Raw genomic sequence first — 16,573 nt, forward strand, 5'->3', positions numbered from 1 at the left:
ATGTTTGGGAAAGTCGCTGCAACACGCCCCCTTCCACAGCTGCGATTCTTATCCCTTGACATCTTAGCGACCAGCGCCACCTATTGGTCAGAAGGACAAGTGCGTTCAAAACACCAGATAAGGATTCTGCACAGTGAGTGAGGAGAGCCCCAGGGAAGCTTAGGAGCAGCATTAGGATTAGATTCCAGCACTGTAACAGGACAACATAAATAATCAGTATCAACCTATGGATATTTGGAGTTGTACTTCAAAGCAATAGGTTTAGCCCCACATTTTTCCATTAATTTAGTTTAGACGACCCTGGTTTAAAGTAGAACTAAACCCTAAACATGAATAAGGCTAAATATGACATATTTTATATAGTGAACTTATTGCACCAGTCTAAGGTTTCAGCTTGTCAAGAGCAGCAATGATCCAGGACTTCAAACTTGTCACAGGGGGTCACCATCTTGGAAAGTGTCTGTGACACTCACATGCTCAGTGGGCTCTGATTGTCTGTTGAGAAGCTAAGCTTAGGGCTCGTCACTAATTATCCAGCAGAAAATGAGCTTCCCCTGTAATATAAGCTGATGCTACAGGTTTGCTGATTATTAAATTCTGATTGTGCTAATTGCACTGGTTTCTGTGCTGCCATGTAGTAATTATGTGTATTAATTACTAATCAGCCTTATATTGTGACATTTCTATTCTATGTGTACTGTATATTGTGAGTGGGTCCCTAAGCTTAGTAAGTGACAGCAGCACAGAACATGTGCAGTGAATCAGCAGAAAAGAAGATGGGGAGTTTTTGCAGCTTTAGGGCATAATTAATCTCAAAAATTAGAGGTTTTTGCTGAAGCTAACCTCGAAAAACTAAATTTTTTTGGGAAAAACACAACTTGACCTTTGATAAATAACCCCCTTAATCTTCCAGTGTCCCAAAATACTTAGTGCGCCTATAATGGCTGTCATGCTTTGACAATGCTATGATATATTATATAAAAGGGTTAATTCTCTTTTGAATAGAATATATTATTATACAGGTCTGGTCCGTAGGCCCTGGCATTTCAAGTACACATTCAACGCATCTTATAGTTGCCGTTCTGACATTTTAGGGTATAATGTACCCTAATTATGAAAATATTAGACTACAAACCAGTTAGAAGTTCATATATATAATATATATATATATATATATATATATATATATATATATATATATATATATATATATATATATATATATATATATATATATACACACATACATGCGTACATATATAGTTGTGGAAAATCCATATACATATATTCTTGTAGTATTTGGTTGATGGATGTGGGTTAGTGACTTGGCAACCAGGCAAGCAATTGTGAAGCTCGATTTTAAGTGCAGATTTAAGAGATAAGTTTATGCCTATGGCATACATGCCATATTGTTAGTGCATTTATGAATCATTTTTTTAATTTAATTACCCAGTTAAATTATAGGGTGAGCTTATTTTATGCATTGATCAACTGACTCCATTCTGTTGGCTAGCTATCACTGTATGTGTATGTATATTTTTATTTATATAACGCACTTGAGTACACAGCACTATACACCAGATCAATGAATTAATAGAACAAACAAGGGGTCATTACAATAATAAATACAAATAAGTACAAAATACAATAATAAATGCACAGTACAGTAACAATAAAGATTAAGAATTTAGAGGGACATTTATCAAAGGTCGAATTTTAAATGAATATACTCAAATTTCGACCAATAGAAATTTATTATAAAAACCGAATTTTTTAAACTCGGGTGAATAGGATCGACCCAAAAACTTGAATAGAATGTAAATCAAATTCTATTCGAATTTTAAAAACTCAATGTCAGGAAGGCTGCAAACAACTCCAAATTGATTCCTGGATGTCTCCCATTCAGCAATTGCAATTTGGCAGGTTTTAGGTGGCGAATAGTTGAATTTGAGCCCTTAAAGAGCCAGAGTATGATAAATCTCGAAATTTTCTAATTTTGGATGACTCTCTAGTCGAATTTGACAGTTTTGACTAAAAAACTCTGGGGTCCCTGGCAGTGGTGTAACTAGATATTTCTGGGCCCCACAGCAAATTATTTTTCAGGCCCCCAAAATGTCTAGAGGTTGACTTGTTTTACTAGTATTTATTGAAACTGTATATGAATTAGGGCCTCATGGGGCCCATACACCTCCTGGGCCCCTCTGCAACCGCAGGGTCTGCTTCCTCTATAGTTACGCCCCTGGTCCCTGCCCCATAGAGCTTACAATCTAAATAGGAGGGTAATTTACAGACACAAATACACCATCTAACACCTGTCAAGGTCATGTAGAAGCCAATGGCAGATGTGCCTTGAATAATTTGAAGCTGTTAATAGCCTTCATGATGTTCAAACTTTTTTCAGTGAGTTTCGCTCAAAAACCCAAGCGATTCGAGTCTTTTTTTTCCACAGAAAACAAATTGAGTTTTAGGGTTGTTAACCCAGAATTCACTGGTTCAAGTTTTTTACATTGGAGTTTTTTCTTAAATTAGAAACCATTCAAGTTGTGAGTTCATTTGAGCTCTAAAAAGTTTGCAAAGCTCTGAAATTCAACCTTTGATAAATAACCCCCTTAGTGTTGTAGGTTACAGTGGGTGACACTGTCATATACAGTAAGTGCCAGTTCTCAGTTCGGGTGTTATGTGAGATAGGGAATTATAATTAAAGACATGGAATTTTTGTGCATACAAGACTTTTACTGTGTGCATAAAGGAAACATGAGAAACCAACTACTTATAAATTTCGTATATTTCAACCTTTCTTCAAAGCCTAACACAATACAGGCTGATTGTAGCTGTGGACACAGCGTTACTTATGTACGCATCACAATTGAACCTTTGCCAAGTATGTACTGTAATACTGTATTTAGCTCCTATCAAAGAAACACTAAGAAAAAGACCAGAAAGTTATAGAACATAACAAAGACACTTCTCACCATCAGAAACCATGGGAATTATTGAAAAAAATACCCTTTTTAATTATAGCTCTCTGTCAGAAATCCCATTTGCATTTCTGCTCAGGCAACACCTATGACAATGGAAGGATTGTGAAAGGTTATTCTATACAAAGCCATAGTTCTAAAGGATCAGTGAGGCTGATATAAAACATGTATAGATAAAAAGGATAAAGTCAAATAGTATGAAATCCAAGCCTGCATGTCTATGGTACATTTGCTAATGTATTAAAGGTTCCTTTTGTACAGAGAGATTTCTGAAAGCGCTAATGCTGTGTACAGATAGGCGCTGGTATATACTGTCATGGTCTGCTAGTATATAGGTGCAGGTGGTTGAATGAAAGCAGACACTGCTTGTTATACCAGTGTCAATAATATGTTTTGCCTCCAATGATTTCAATTATCCCTTGCACTAAGGTATTTTCTGGAACTTTGTTGTCTGTGGGAAAGGGCATTTCCAATGGGAAATAAAGCACCATCATCCTAAGAATGATTTTCTGGGCTGAGGTTGTTAAATCTTATATAATGTTCGGCACCCAACACCAGAACAAATGCCAAGTACCCTGGTCTCGGCTCGTGCTTCACCTGTAGTGTGACCGCCTTTGGCCTCGGGAGGAGCCCTCAGCTACTTGGATGCCACCAGGACATAAACGAGAGGTGCAAGGCAAGAGGTTCTGGGTAGGCAGAGGGGCACGACTGTTTAGCGAGAGTCTTTGGGCGGAAGGTCGTAGTACAAGGCGTTAGGCAATAGAGTAGTGAGATCAGGCTGGGTCGAGGCAGGCAGAGAATAATCATAGTCAGGCAGGCAAGGGTCAAACCAGGAAGTCAATCAGAGGGTTAAGCAGAATTGGAGTCGATAAACAGGCAAGTGTCAGGAAACAGAGAGTAGAATCGTCAAAGCCAGGCAGGAGTCAAACGGGTATCAGAATTAAAATACAAAAGCTTCAAAAGCACAAAGCACCAGGAACAAGATCCTATAACGGGCAAGGTCTGGAAGCTCTTTCAGGCTATTTATACTTTTTTGAATTTCACGCCCTTGCGCGCTGACGTCATCATGTCAGAGCGCCTGCATCTTACTGACAGAGACCGCAAGGCGGGCGTCCCCGCCGAGGGGGCGGCAGGCGTCCCTGCCGTCCCCCCCACTAGACCACCAGGTAAGTTCCTCACATCTTTGCTCTGTATGGCAAGTGCACTGAAATGGTGAAAAAATATCCCTTAAAAAGATACTGACACCAGAAAATAACCTTTTTTTTATATCTATCATAACATTGTCTTTGCATACGATTTATAATTTTTCCATACAAGTATTTGCCTGATGCTTTTACATTACCTTTTTTACCCCCAAGTTCCTCTGTGAGAAGGCTGCCATATTTGTGCAGCAGGAATATGGTAGCATCAGAAACTCTAATTGACAGGCTGAGATGGGACAGTCAGGTTGGCAAACAGTCAGGTTTAGGAGCTTCAACTAAAATAAATATTTAGGAAGGCCGGTATTTTTTTTCCAGAAAAGGTGGCAACCCTACTTCTAATATCCTCATATTTTGCAACAGAGGGTGCTTTATTTATTATAAATAATACCGGCCTTCCTATATATTTCGCTTTTTTCCCTATTAATAACATTGGGATCAACCATCATTTTTACAGACCAGGCTTATAAAATACCGGCCAGGTGGCAACCCTATTATAATTTAAATGAGTCATGTGACAGAAATGACATCACTTAGCTCCGATAACCAATGACATCATTAGGCACCGTTTATAAGAATAGAATTTTCAGGATATTCGTGGCTCTTGTGTATTATAAATAAAATGATCTGCATTAAGGGGCAGATGTATGAAGGGTCGAATATCGAGGGTTAATTAACCCTCGATATTCGACTAGGAACTAAAATCCTTCGACTTCGAATATCGAAGTCGAAGGATTTAGCGCAAATCCTACGATCGAAGGATTATTCGTTCGATCGAACGATTAAATCCTTCGAATCGAACGATTCGAAGGATTTTAATCCAACGATCGAAGGAATATCCTTCGATCAAAAAAACTTAGGCAAGCCTATGGGGACCTTCCCCATAGGCTAACATTGAGTTTGGTAGCTTTTAGCTGCCGAACTAGGGGGTCGAAGTTTTTTTTAAAGAGACAGTACTTCGACTATCGAATGGTCGAATAGTCGAACGATTTTTAGTTCGAATCGTTCGATTCGTAGTCGTAGTCGAAGGTCGAAGTAGCCCATTCGATGGTCGAAGTAGCCCAAAAAACACTTAGAAATTCGAAGTTTTTTTAATTCGAATCCTTCACTCGAGCTTCATGAATCGGCCCCTTCGTGTTTGCATATAATATATAGTGAATTTGGCAAACGGCAAAGCTCCAAGCATTTTTCCTGTCATAAATATTTTTGAAAATGGCTGATACAACTACAATTGTTTTTCGAAATCTGTAACTTTACGAGCTAATGAGTGCCCCGAACAATGTTGCCTGGGAAGCGACAAAACTGAAAATAGTATGGTTTGTGCTACTGCCACAAAAAAGTTATCTATGGTACCACTCAACATAAATACCAAACAATTAAAGATAATATAATAGAAAAAATGAAAAGGAGGAAAACACTCACAGTTCACCTCAGTCCCAAGGTGCAAAAACCATAAACATTGTATCCAAAAGATGTAAGGGTCTCCAAAAATAAAGAAACAAATGTAAAAAGTAAAAAATTTATTAGGACATGAAGACCTAACGCGTTTCGTGCCTATAGGGGCACTTACTCACAGCCTATGAGTAAGTGCCCCTATAGGCACGAAACGCGTTAGGTCTTCATGTCCTAATAAATTTTTTACTTTTTACATTTGTTTCTTTATTTTTGGAGACCCTCACATCTTTTGGATACAATGTTTATGGGAAGCGACAAAGCCCGCTTTCAATTTAAATTCGAGATTAAGCGTGCCTAAGCAAAAGCATTTTATGTCACTTGTCTTAACACTTCCGGCAGTTCCGGCGGAACTTTTGTGCTGCGTTTTTTGTTTCCGGCGGACATAGTGCTGCCGGACCCGTCCCCCTGGTGTCGCCACGCGTTCTGCTTCATGTGACAGGACACTGTGCAGACTAGTCCCGTTCGCCGGTTACCATGGGGAAGAAACGCAAGAGTTCGGTAGCGGAGGGGGATTCCGTAATGGAAGGGAAGAAAGCAAAATCTATGGCGGTGGAGTTCACTGGCACTCACTTGAAATCCCTACTAAAGGAACCACAAACTGCACTGAAAGGTGAGCCTGGCACCCTCCCTGCAGCTACACGCTTCCCCTGCTGCCAGACATTTCACATGGATGGACTTGCCACATCTCATGTAATCTGTGAACTATTTACTGGTTACTTTTATAATGTGTAGGAACATGTGTCCCCGGTTGTAAGTGCAAAGGACACAGAAAATCACTGAGGGTTTATGTATTAGGCTTGGCCTGTGCTGTAGAGTTATCTCTTTACTTTACTGCTGGACATATAATTACAGTATATAACTGTCATGTAGAGTTACCGTAGATGCCCTCCCCTCCCAATTACTGTTTTCTTATGTTTAGATATTGTTATAAACTGTAATCTTAAGTAACTTTCCATTATTGTATTCATTCCAAATTGTTAGTTATTTGTTGATGCAGTAGCAACTCAAAACTGACAGTGTAGCAGAAGTCAGTTCTACACTGCTCTCATTATATGGCTGGCTTCTGCTACATTGTTGAAAAATCAGAAATGCAGCATTGGGGCACTTATCTTTAAAGGAAAACTAAACCCCCTTGTTAATAAAAACCCCTACCCCCTACCCTCCATAGTCCTCCCTCCCTGCTCCCCAACTCATAGGAGTTAACACAAGTAAATGCCCCTAAAATGGTAATTACCCCTCATTGCAGAGTCAGCACAAGAGAGCTCACAGGGGCCATCTTCAGCACTTTGGGAATCTTCAGTAAGTAAAGGTGGCCATAGACGCAAAGATCCGCTCGTTTGGCGACGTCGCCAAACAAGCCGATCTTTCCCCGGTATGCCACTAACGGGAATGGCTATATCGGGGGTAATCTGAACGTTTGGCCTTACGGGCGAACGATCGGATTACGATGAGAGCGCAGTGGGCTCCGGCGGGACGGTCGGGAAAAAAAACCAAACCTGTTTGATCGACCAAACGACCGATCTCCGCCAGACGAAAAATGTAAAGACTCTCCACACACGGTCTGAAAATCGTACGAATCCTCGATTTGTACGATAGGATCTTTGCGTCTATGGTAGGGGTAGGCAACCCACGGCTCCAGAGCCTCTTGCGGCTCTTCATCCTGCTTGCTGTGGCTCAGTCTTGTGGCTTTGCCTGTCACGTCGTCTATACAGCCCTCACCTGCTGGCAGCTTCATGAGTGTGCGACCGCGGTAAGATAGCGGTTAGCTTACCGCGGTCGCACATTCAGGAAGCCGCCAGCAGGAGCGAGGAATGTATAGACGTCCCAGGAGTGACAGACAAGACTGAGCCGCAGCAAGATGATTCATCCTGGTCCTTACCGCGGTCACCCACTCAAGACAAGAGAGGGAAGATCAGCATGGAGCTTCAGAAACCAAAGTCACATTAAACAGAGGAGAACACTAGCAGTGTTTAATTTATTTCAAAGTAGGCCTACATATGCACACTGCACTTCTGTTTGTTGTATTCTGTTGCTGTAACGGTTAAAATTAAAAAAAGGTTAAATCTTTTAAAAGTTTTAAGCTGTGTTATGTTTTGCGGATCCAGACTATTTTTCTTTAGTGGTAGAGGGGTCAAAATGGCTCTTTTGATAGTAAAGGTTGCTGACCCCTAGTCTATGGCCACCTTAAGCGCCGTATCGACGAATGCGCAGTTGTAGCAATATTCCGGTCCCGAACAACTGCGCGTGCGCCGAAAGCCACGGAAATTGCCGAAGGGACTCGAATCGCCGGAAGATGGTGCTCGTGAGCTCTGCTGTGCTGTCTCTGCAATGCACGGAAATTACCAGCTTAGGGGCATTTACTTAATACCTGTGCGGAGGGGAGCAGGGAGGGGGGACAATGGAGGGTAGGGTAGTTCTTCTTTAAAGAAATAGTAACACTAAAAATAAAAACATTTTAAAGTAATTAAAATATAATGTACTGTTGCCCTGCATTGGGAAATGTATGTTTTTTCTATAGAAGGACGACTATAGTTCATATAAAGAGGCTGCTTTGTAGCCATGGGGGCAGCCATTTAAGCTGAAAAGCGAGAAAAGGCACAGGTTACTTAGATAACAGATAAGCTCTGTATTAGAATAAAATGGCTTTCTATAGAGTGCATCTGCTATCTGATATGTAGGCTGTGCTTTGAATGGCTGCCCCCATGGCTACTCAGCATTTTGTTTATATAAAATATAGTAGAGTTTCTGAACAAACACACCAGTTTTACCAGTACAGGCAAACAGTACATGATATTTTAATTACTTTACTACACTTACACGTTTTGGTGTTACTGCTCCTTTAAAGAGGCTTTTATTAGTGACTAGGGTCTTATCCAGACAGTTAGAACCTATTCGACAGGAATTGAATTATTCGGTTTGTGGCTTGATAATAACATATACTTTTTCTTATGCTCCCCAGGTTTGGAGCAGTTCATAACCTTGGCCCGGAAACTCCCTTCTTCTGACCTCTATGATGTGGTGGAAGGATACATCAAGATTTCTGTAGAATGCGTTGAAATTGTCAAGTTGTTAGAAGGAGAAAAGCGCCCAGAGAGTGAGGTGGGTATAAGAAATATAAACGGTATAAAACAGGTATACTAACCGAGAGGTGTTGCCGTCTTATCATTCATCTTTAGTGAGATGTGCTGTTTATCTGAGACCCCTGTCTCTCCTGGGAATGTTCATTGTAGTGTTAACTACATCATTCAGTAGTTGTTATCAAACAACTAATGAATGTCGGGCAAAATCTAAACCCTCTTTATAATGTGTATTCCTGCTAAATCTGTATTGATATTCTTTGTTAAATGTTGCTGTAGGACTCTTAATGCCTATTTTAGTACTGCTTATGTGGAAAATTCTGCAGTTCTATCTCTGTGTAAACTGTGACTGCACTGGTACTGAAACATAGCAAATAATGTATGCCAGCCCATCAGCATGTGGCAATAACATAGTAAGTTTGGTTGAAAAAAGACACTCGTTCACCAAGTTCAACCTTTTAAAGGGGTTGTTCACCTTCAAACAACTGTTTTCAGATACCGTAGATCACCAGAAATAATTACTTTTTCCAATTACTTTCAATTTTCTATGTGTGACCATTTTTCTAATATTGAAGTTTCATTTTTCACCTTCTAAAGCAGCTCTGGGAGGGGGGGGGGTCGCTGACCCTGTAAACTGTTCTAAATGGATACATTTAGTTGATACATTTCCTATCTCTGTCCCTGCTGAATCCCTGAGTTTTCATTAATTGTATTAAACAATACAAAAATTATAAAATCCACATTAGATTACATGACAACACAGGAGCCAGTGCAGTCTGTATATTCTGATTATCAATCAGTCTTGCTGTATCGGCTTCTGGCAGATATTATTTGACTTGTGCTGTTTTTGATAATTTATGATGATCCCTAAGCAGCCAAGACCACACTGAGCATGTGCACAGTCTTGGCCTTGCAAAGATGTATAACAAAGTTACAAGATGGTGACCCCCTGAAAGCTGCATAAATTATTTGTTTGATTAGGCTTGTTGTGCAGTAAGTTCATGTTTATTTTTAGTATACAAAATACAGCATTATAGCCTTATTCTCTTTTAGAATTGCACTTTAAAGGCAGCTGTTAGAATAGATACAATAGAGAGATGCTGCTGAGAAATGGATCAACTCAATGTTGCAAAATTGTAACAGTTCAGAGTCTACACTTGAATTACTGAGCTGCCAGACTCAAACACCAGAGACAAGGACATTCAACTTTAAACTTAGATTTTGGAAAAACAGTAAAAAAAATAAATAATGGAAAATAATGAAAAAAGTCTTTATTTCTGGGGAACAATCTACAAACAAATTAACAAAGTGTTTGGAAGGTGAACAAACCTTTTAAAGGATCAGTAACACCAAAGAATGAAAGTGTTTTAAAGTACCGTAATGAAAATATAATGTTGTGTTGCCCTGCACTGGTAAAACTGACGTGTTTGCTTCAAAAACACTACTGTTGTTTATATAAACAAGTTGCTGTTTAGCAATGGTGGAAATTGAAAGAAGGCTATATGGCACAGGTTAAATAGTGGATAACAGATAACACCATTATGTTCTACAGAGTTTATCTGCTATCTGCTGTGTAAGCTGAGCCTTTTCTCCTTTGAATGGCTGCCCCCATTGCTACACAGCAGCTTATTTATATAAACAATAATAGTGTTTCTAAAGCAAACACACTAGTTTTACCAGTGCAGGGCAACACTGCATTATATTTTTATTAATTTAAACACTAATTTTTTGAGGTTATTGTTACTTTAAGGCTATATATAACCTGTCTAACTGGCAGTTGATCCAGAGGCAGGCAATAAAAACCCTCTGAAGCCTCACCAATTTTCCTCAGAGGGGGAAGAAATTCCTTCCTGATGGAATCGGATAGCAATCAGACCAGTCCCTGGATCAACTTGTTCTAAGAGCTAATTCCATAACCCTTTATTCCTCATTTGCTAAGGAGCCATCCATCCCCTTCTTAAAGCTATCTAATGTATCAGCCAATACAACTGATTCAACAACAACTAAAATTTGTTTATAAGCTGAGCAATTGCCTGACAGGACAGACCTCTTTGCACCTGCTAATTTGTAGGCAATATTTGCTCAAGTATCATAAACCCTGTGATTTATATGGGAAACAATTTCTTAATTAAGCTTCTAAATTCTGATAGAATCTATAGAATAGAATTGGTGCTATATTCAAGTTTCAAATATACACTGGTGTTACAGCCCTATTCTGAAATGAGTTTCCCCCCTAAAAGTTTCCACTAAAAATTTGGATTTCATAGTATAAAAAAAGACTAAACTATTTTCTTTTGGGTTTTTGGCATTCGGACTTTAATAAACAACCCCCACAATATTGCATTGGCACTAGATGCAAAAACAATTGTTGGCATAAGCACTTTATAATTATGATGTTTGCTAACTGCTATTGAGAGCCACCGGCACTATTCATCCCCATTTTAGGATTAACCATATTTAAAGGAGAATGAAGTTCCCAACCAAGAGGGTGCCAAATGTTAGGCCACCCCCAAGGATCGTAATAACATTTCTGATACCCTGGGCTGGTTCTCCAGTTACCAGGTTACTGGAGTGCAATGGGGCACTTACTAGAGAGCATTACTCTTCCTTTGTGCTGGCACGCATGCACAGTTAATAGTCGAACCTAAACAAAAAAGGCAGCTTTTTTTGCTCTACTGTGCATGTGTTGCCCATTGGCTTTTAAAGACAGAAAGACAGAAGACGGGAGGAAGAGGATTGTTCACCCAAAAGTGCCTTGGGCCAGTGCAGTATCAAGTAAGTCAATAGTCATTGGGTGGGGGGGGGACAACCTTTCCTTTTTCTTTAAAGTGTATAAATCTAATTTTGTTTTTAGGTCTCAGCTGTTTCTTAAAATGAAATACTTTGCTAGGTAAGCCTCTGAAGTAGTGCTTCTCGCTTTCCTCTGCTATAGACCTCACAGTGGAAGCCCTTTAGTAGAGCATTAATATTATTTCATCATCTAACACTGTATTTCTTCTTGCAGATGATGTTAATTTTTCAAGCCTTGGAAGCCATTTTGCTGAGAACTGCCAGTGACCTCTCACATTTAAACCTTGCCGGAGCCAACATTGTAAAGAAAATGATTAACACGCACATGAAATTAATCTATGCGTCTGTTTACTCGGAAACCCACAGGTAAACCCACAGATGGGAAATTTGCATGAGCTTGAAACAAACATCATGTTTAACCCTGTGCTTCAATAATCCAAGCTCAGGAAGAAGCAATGGTTTAAATTCAAGGGGAATGTATCAAATGATATATAAATTTTGTGTATTTCTCCTCTGCTTTATTTCTTGTTTGAGATCATAGCTACAACTCGATATATTATTGCCTAATCGAGATGTAAGTGACAGATCAGTAAGCTCATTTACTTACCTCTGCAGAGCCGATTACATTGAAAAAAATTATATTCTTTTTGCCAGTTTAATAAAGGTCTGCTAAGCTCTAGAAACCTAAATGATTGGTTTGTGTAAGTTAATACACGTTTGTTTTTACATTCGCTCTTATGCATTTTAAATTCAGTGTCCTTACCAGGTATATATGCCACAAATATTTGCAGGCAGTCTTGAGTAGTCCCATTTCAGAAAGAATACAATTTTATTTAATGATTTTTTTGTTCTAGATCAGGGGTCCCCAACTTTTCTCTCCAGTGAGCCAGATTTAAATATAGAAAAAATTGGAGAGCAACATAATCATGCAAAAAGTTCATAGGGGTGCAAAATATGGAATTTGACCTTATGTGATCTACAGGAGGGTCTGTTTGATAGTAAACATGGTTTATATGCAACTAAAGTTTGCCAGGAATTCAAAGAGAAACATCTGCTTTGAGGCCACTGGGAGCAACATCCAAGGGGTCAGAGAACATGTTGCTCACGAGCTACTGGTTGAGGATCACTGTTCTAGATGCTGCTCTTATTATTATCATATTATTCTTATTCCTGTCATCCCAGAATGTTTAAAATGTACTAAGTTAGAATAGGGGAGTATGTTAATTACCACTACTGTGGTGGAGGATCCCATGCCTTCCTAAGCTTCTTTATCATTCTGTTAATAAATCCTGTTAAAGGAAAACGACACCCTTCAAATGTAGGTCTCTATAAAAATATATTGCTTAAAACAGCTCATGTTTAAACCCCTGCTTCATGTAAATAAACCATTTTCATAGTAATATGTTTTTAGTAGTATGTGCCATTGGGTAATCCTAAATAGATATAAAAACTGCCATTTTTAAAAAACAAAGGCCGTCCCCTGGGATCGTATGATTCACGGTGCACACAAACAAACCATACACATGAGCCAATTAACGGACAGAGTTCTGTCTTTTGCTCCCACGCTTCTTCCTGTTACAGTTAGAGCTGCAGTATTTCTGGTCAGGTGATCTCTGAGGCAGCACACATCATGAAATAGTGGTTTCAGGCAAGAGATGTGAAAGGGCAATATTTACTTAAATAAATATTCCAGTTTGATAAGATTCTTTAATATGATATAAACTATCTGTTGCTCAAGTATTCATTTTGGGGCTATAGTTTTCCTTTAAGGACTACAAATTCTGCAATGCAATGAGTGGGGGTTAGTTAGGATCCTTGAACACTGTGATCATTGGCATAGCTACCATGGAAGCAGACCCCCTGCATCAGGAGCAAAGTCTCGGACCATCCTCACCTCAAACTAAATTGCAGAGGGAACTGAGGAAATGTTTTTCCAGGGGAGCAGAACTCTCAAAGCTACAGCTATGACTATGGTCTGCATGCAGATTAAGACGAGCTCTGAATCACTGCATGTTCAAAAGTGCTAAGTGTCCTTTTAACAACCAGATCTTTAAATGCCAAATATACACATTCATTATATACCAGTATTTTATATCTGCATAGTGTAAAAAAGCCAGATGGTGTAGTGTGGCTGTCTTAATTTCTAATGTATAACTTGATATTCATATCTTCTAACATTTACTTGATTTTTAAATATCCTTCAGCTTTGTAATTAAAATGTACTGTGCCTTTGACTCTATTTATTCTTTTTTCTCTTCAACAGAATGTCCAGGATTTGCTTGAATTTATTGTCTGCCATGGTGACACAGGGACCTGATTGTGCCAGAGAAGTGTTCAGCCATTTTGATTTTCATAATAAATTCCTGCCGAATTTGTTAAAAAGGAGAGACAAACAGGTGTGAACTCTGACTCAGAGTATGAATAAATTATATACTGTCTAATGGTTCATCAACAAAGGAGATGAGGTTGAAAAATGGAATATGTCCATCAGGTTCAACCCTGTGAAGGATCGAATTATAAGCAGTGTCAGACTGGGCCAATGGGGCACCATGGTGGGTGGCACAGGATTGTGGAGGGGGCTTTGTGGCGGGGGGGGCCACAGAGACAGCATTGCCGGTGGGCTCCAGGCTGACCCTGCAGTGCAGTGTGCTAGTTTGCACACATAAAATCATTGGGACAAAAACATGTAGGGATGAGCACACTTCAGCACCCACAATTAAAGGCAGTTATTCTAATTCTATATTGTCATATGGATGAAGACTATGAGAATAATTTTTTCTCTTTTTCAGGGAAGGCCGGATGTCCGAATGGCGTACATTCAGTTTGCAATGTCTTTCTTAATTTCTGGGGACAATCCAACCATCATACAGATCATAGAACTGAATGGTATTTCTACCTTTTATTATATATTTACAAAGAACATTAATTAGAGCAGCAAACCTTGATTAGGCAACAGACTTACCTGCAGCTGCTGTGAATAATGGTATGGCTTTTTTTACCATTCAAGTCAGTACAGGAGGTGGAAAATGGAAAAACACTGGCAGAGAAAAAGCCTCTGTATATAAAATACTCTATAAATACAAAAAATGTTATAACTAATTATATGGCAGTTAACCACTTTCCAAAAAATTTGTTATTATCGGTTCATTTTCTACATTGCTTGTTAATGGGGATTTTGTTTTCCAATTTTGTAGTGTGTGTCCCTCCATTTATAGGGCCAACAGTTATGTTTATTAGGGGCCTTATTTATTAAAATCCCAGTTTTTCTAATTATTTAAATAAAAAAAAAAGTCCAGTCAAACTAGTATTCACGATTAGACCTTATTTATTATTAAAAAAGCACAATTTAATCGGATCAGGGACAAACTCAATAAAATCGAGCAAAAAACGGAATCGTATTTTTTTCTGGCTTTTACCCAGAAAAGCCAGATTTTTTTCTTTTTCTTTTTTTTTTTTTTTACCGGAAAAGTCCGAAATAGTTGGATTTTCAGGCTAATTCCACCGCAGGCCACAGAAATGTCCCAATAGGATAGGGACCTCTCCAACCACTTATATACAACCTCGGCAGGTCTGAGATTCTGGATTTATGGATTCAGACTTTTTCCATCCTCTGTGTTGAATTTTGAAAAATTCTAGTTCTTTTTTTCCACTAAAAATTCAGATTTTATAGTAAAAAGAGTTTTTGACATACGGACTTTAATAAATAACCCCTTAAGTGTCATTTAAGTCTGACTTGACAATTATAGGCCATTAACTTGTTATTCTTTTATACTGCAGACTTTGTTGGAGAGATTTTCACTGGCATAAAGGAAGATCGTATTTCTACCATCAATCTCCTTCTTTCACTGCTGAAAACCAAGGTATAACTACTTTATGGCCTCTTACACACCACAGCGTTTCACCTGATTGAAGTCACGTGGTAAAATATAGATATAGGTTTTATATTCCTTTTAAAGACAGCACTTTAAGGTGGCCTTACACGGGCAGATTAAAGCTGCTGATATCGGTCCTTTAGACTGATTTGGCAGTTTATCTGCCTGTCTGTGGGGGCTTCCAATGGGTCCTCCCGATCGATGTCATGGCCAAAAATTGGCCAGATATCAATCCGGCAGGTTTGATTTCTCCTTTGATCGAGGACCGCATTGTCTAGTTTATGCGGTCATATGAGCTGTTGGCGCCCATTTGCTTCATTGTAATCCAATTGTTCAGCCCTATTGCCCTGTCATTAGTGGGCATATCGGGTTAAGATCTAATAGTGTATGGCTCCCTTTAAGCTGGCCATAGATGCAAAGATCCGATCGTACGAATCATCGTACGATCGGACTTTCCCATCTCCCGACCCGCCACTAACCATTCAGATCAAAGTCTTACCAGTCAGATCAGCAATGTTCTGCCCCTGACAGCAATCATACGATATCTATGTCCAACCAAAGCTAGTGACAGTCTCCCACTGAAAATCGTACGATCGGCAATACACGCAGAGATATTATCGGCAGCCGACAGAAATGTTCTAACCTGTCCGATTGACCAAACGACCGATCTCCGCCGGACGAAAAATGTCGGGACTCTCCACACACGGTTCGAAAATCGTACGAATCCTCGATTCGTACGATCAGATCTTTGCATCTATGGCCAGCTTTAGGCTCATTCTGACACTGACTAGCTGCCAGGATCAGAACAGCTGATTGGGGTTTCCTCAGAGATAAGGATAAAAAAATATATATATTTATTAGTCTTTATGAGTGTGTGTTCTAGCATATGACATATCTAAACAAATCGTATCTTTGAATTCTACTTTTTAAGCTCTAAGCAGATCTGACACTGTTATATGAATTATCACCTTACTCTAGGTTGTTCACAATAAAGCAATAACGAAGACCCAGAAAGTGCGCTTTTTCACCTTCACCTTGTTAAATCACGTTGCATCGCTCTATCGCTGGAATGGGATTGTAGATGTGAGCACGGAGGACATCAAGGTATGTCGGCAAATGGTTTCCTTTTGCACAAGTGTCCTCACGGTGCTCCGCAAGAGGATCACTTTTCTCTTCAAACTAGATTTTCTGCTTCAAGCATT

The 16,573-nt window shown here is 39.3% G+C and overlaps 1 protein-coding gene across 1 annotated transcript in view; it reads left to right on the forward strand.

Annotated features, from left to right (window-relative positions):
- The first annotated feature begins 5,971 nt into the window (after positions 1–5,971).
- The window catches only part of urb1.L (URB1 ribosome biogenesis 1 homolog (S. cerevisiae) L homeolog), a 55,838-nt gene continuing 45,236 nt past the window's right edge, over positions 5,972–16,573 (forward strand). The window contains exons 1-7 of the mRNA XM_041581578.1: positions 5,972–6,242; positions 8,592–8,731; positions 11,714–11,865; positions 13,763–13,895; positions 14,289–14,385; positions 15,277–15,359; positions 16,350–16,475. Of these exons, the coding sequence (XP_041437512.1) occupies positions 6,107–6,242; positions 8,592–8,731; positions 11,714–11,865; positions 13,763–13,895; positions 14,289–14,385; positions 15,277–15,359; positions 16,350–16,475 (867 nt within the window). The 5' untranslated portion in view covers positions 5,972–6,106. The remainder of the gene's footprint in view (positions 6,243–8,591; positions 8,732–11,713; positions 11,866–13,762; positions 13,896–14,288; positions 14,386–15,276; positions 15,360–16,349; positions 16,476–16,573) is intronic.

Source organism: Xenopus laevis, chromosome 2L (genome assembly GCF_017654675.1).
Source record: "Xenopus laevis strain J_2021 chromosome 2L, Xenopus_laevis_v10.1, whole genome shotgun sequence".
NCBI classification, from domain to species: domain Eukaryota; kingdom Metazoa; phylum Chordata; class Amphibia; order Anura; family Pipidae; genus Xenopus; species Xenopus laevis.